The sequence below is a fragment of the Malurus melanocephalus genome, unplaced genomic scaffold, assembly GCF_030028575.1.
Source record: "Malurus melanocephalus ecotype Western Australia unplaced genomic scaffold, MMel_1.1 scaffold_4321, whole genome shotgun sequence".
Lineage (NCBI taxonomy): Eukaryota > Metazoa > Chordata > Aves > Passeriformes > Maluridae > Malurus > Malurus melanocephalus.
Window position 1 is genome coordinate 1 of NW_026627553.1, and position 1,590 is coordinate 1,590.

Genomic DNA, 1,590 nt, shown 5'->3' on the forward strand with positions numbered 1-1,590 from the left:
ACCCAAGCGCTCCCGCACCGCCTACACGCGGCAGCAAGTTCTGGAATTGGAGAAGGAATTTCACTACAACCGCTACCTGACCCGGCGCCGCAGGATCGAGATCGCGCACTCGCTCTGCCTCTCGGAGCGCCAGATCAAAATCTGGTTCCAAAACCGCCGAATGAAGTGGAAAAAAGATCATCGGCTGCCCAACACCAAAAGCCGCGCGGCTCCCGGGAACACCGGGAACACCGGGAATACCGGGAACAACACCGGGAACAACACCGGGACCGCTCCCGAAGAGCCGCCCCCGCCCCCCGCGCCCGAGGACATCACCAGGTTATGAACCCAAAAAAAACCCGCACCGAATTGGGGTGAAATCGCTTCGAAACAGCCCAAAAATAAGCCCGAAACAAGCCCGAAATCAGCCCAAAATAAACCCGAAACAAGCTCGGGAATAACCCCGAAACCAGCCCAAAAATAACCCCGAAACAAGCTCAAAACAAGCCCAAAAATAACCCCGAAACAAGCCCAAAAATAACCCTGAAACAAGCCCAAAAATAACCCCCAAACCACGGAAAACCATCCTCAAAACCAACCTCAAACCAACCCCAAATCAACCCCCAAACAATCCCAAAACAAGCTCAAAAATAACCCCGAAACAAGCCCCAAATCAGCCCAAAATAAACCCGAAACAAGCTCGGGAATAACCTCGAAATAATCCCGAAAGAAGCCCAAAAATAAGCCCGAAATCATCCCAAAACCAGCCCCGAAATCACCCCAAAAAAACCCCCAAAACCACACAAAACCATCCTCAAATCAACCCCCAAACAATCCCAAAACAAGCTCAAAAAACAACCCCGAAACCACCCCAAAAACCAACCCCAAAACCACGGCAAATCATCCTCAAAACCAACCTCAAACCAACCCCAAAATAACCTCAAAATCAACCCCAAAACCGCCCCAAAACCACCCCAAAACCACCCCAAAACCACCCCAAAACCACCCCAAAACCACCCCAAACCGCCCCAAACCACCCCAAAGCGCCCCGGCAGTGACTGTGGGTTATTTATAGAAATTAATATATAAATCTCTATTTTCGCCTCATTTCCGGGCCGCGGGACGATGAAAATCATTCTCTTGGAAGTGGTTGTTATTTTTTATTGTCGCCTTATTAATTTTTTTTCGCGGTTTATTGCGGGTTTATTGCCGGTTTATTGTCGGCCTATCGTTATTTTATTGATATTTTATCGGTTTTTATCGCGGTTTTATCATTTTTTTATCGTTATTTTATCGATTTTGATCGATATTTTATCGTTATTTATCGGGTTTCGTCGTTATTTTATCGATATTTTATGGGATTTTATGGTGATTTTATCGTGATTTTATCGTTATTTATATTTTTTTTATCATTTTTTTAATCGATTTTTTATCGATATTTTATCGGGTTTTTATCGTTATCGCGGTTATTCCGGTGTCCTCCCCCTTCTCCCGGCGGTTTTGGACTCGCGAGAATAACGAAAAATAATAATTCTGCCTATTATTTAAGAAAAAAAATTAAATTATTATTATTATTTTGCTATTATTTTATTATTATTTTATCCGCGCGGA

At 44.3% G+C, this 1,590-nt stretch overlaps 1 protein-coding gene across 1 annotated transcript; it reads left to right on the top strand.

The window, feature by feature from the left end:
• Nucleotides 1-4: 4 nt before the first annotated feature.
• Nucleotides 5-364, top strand: LOC130588314 (homeobox protein Hox-A4-like; the record flags this gene model as incomplete). The annotated part of the gene is made up of 1 exon (XM_057389250.1): nucleotides 5-364. A coding segment is annotated over one exon (321 nt), but the record flags the coding sequence as incomplete, so codon positions are not given.
• Between the last annotated feature and the right edge of the window lie 1,226 nt (nucleotides 365-1,590).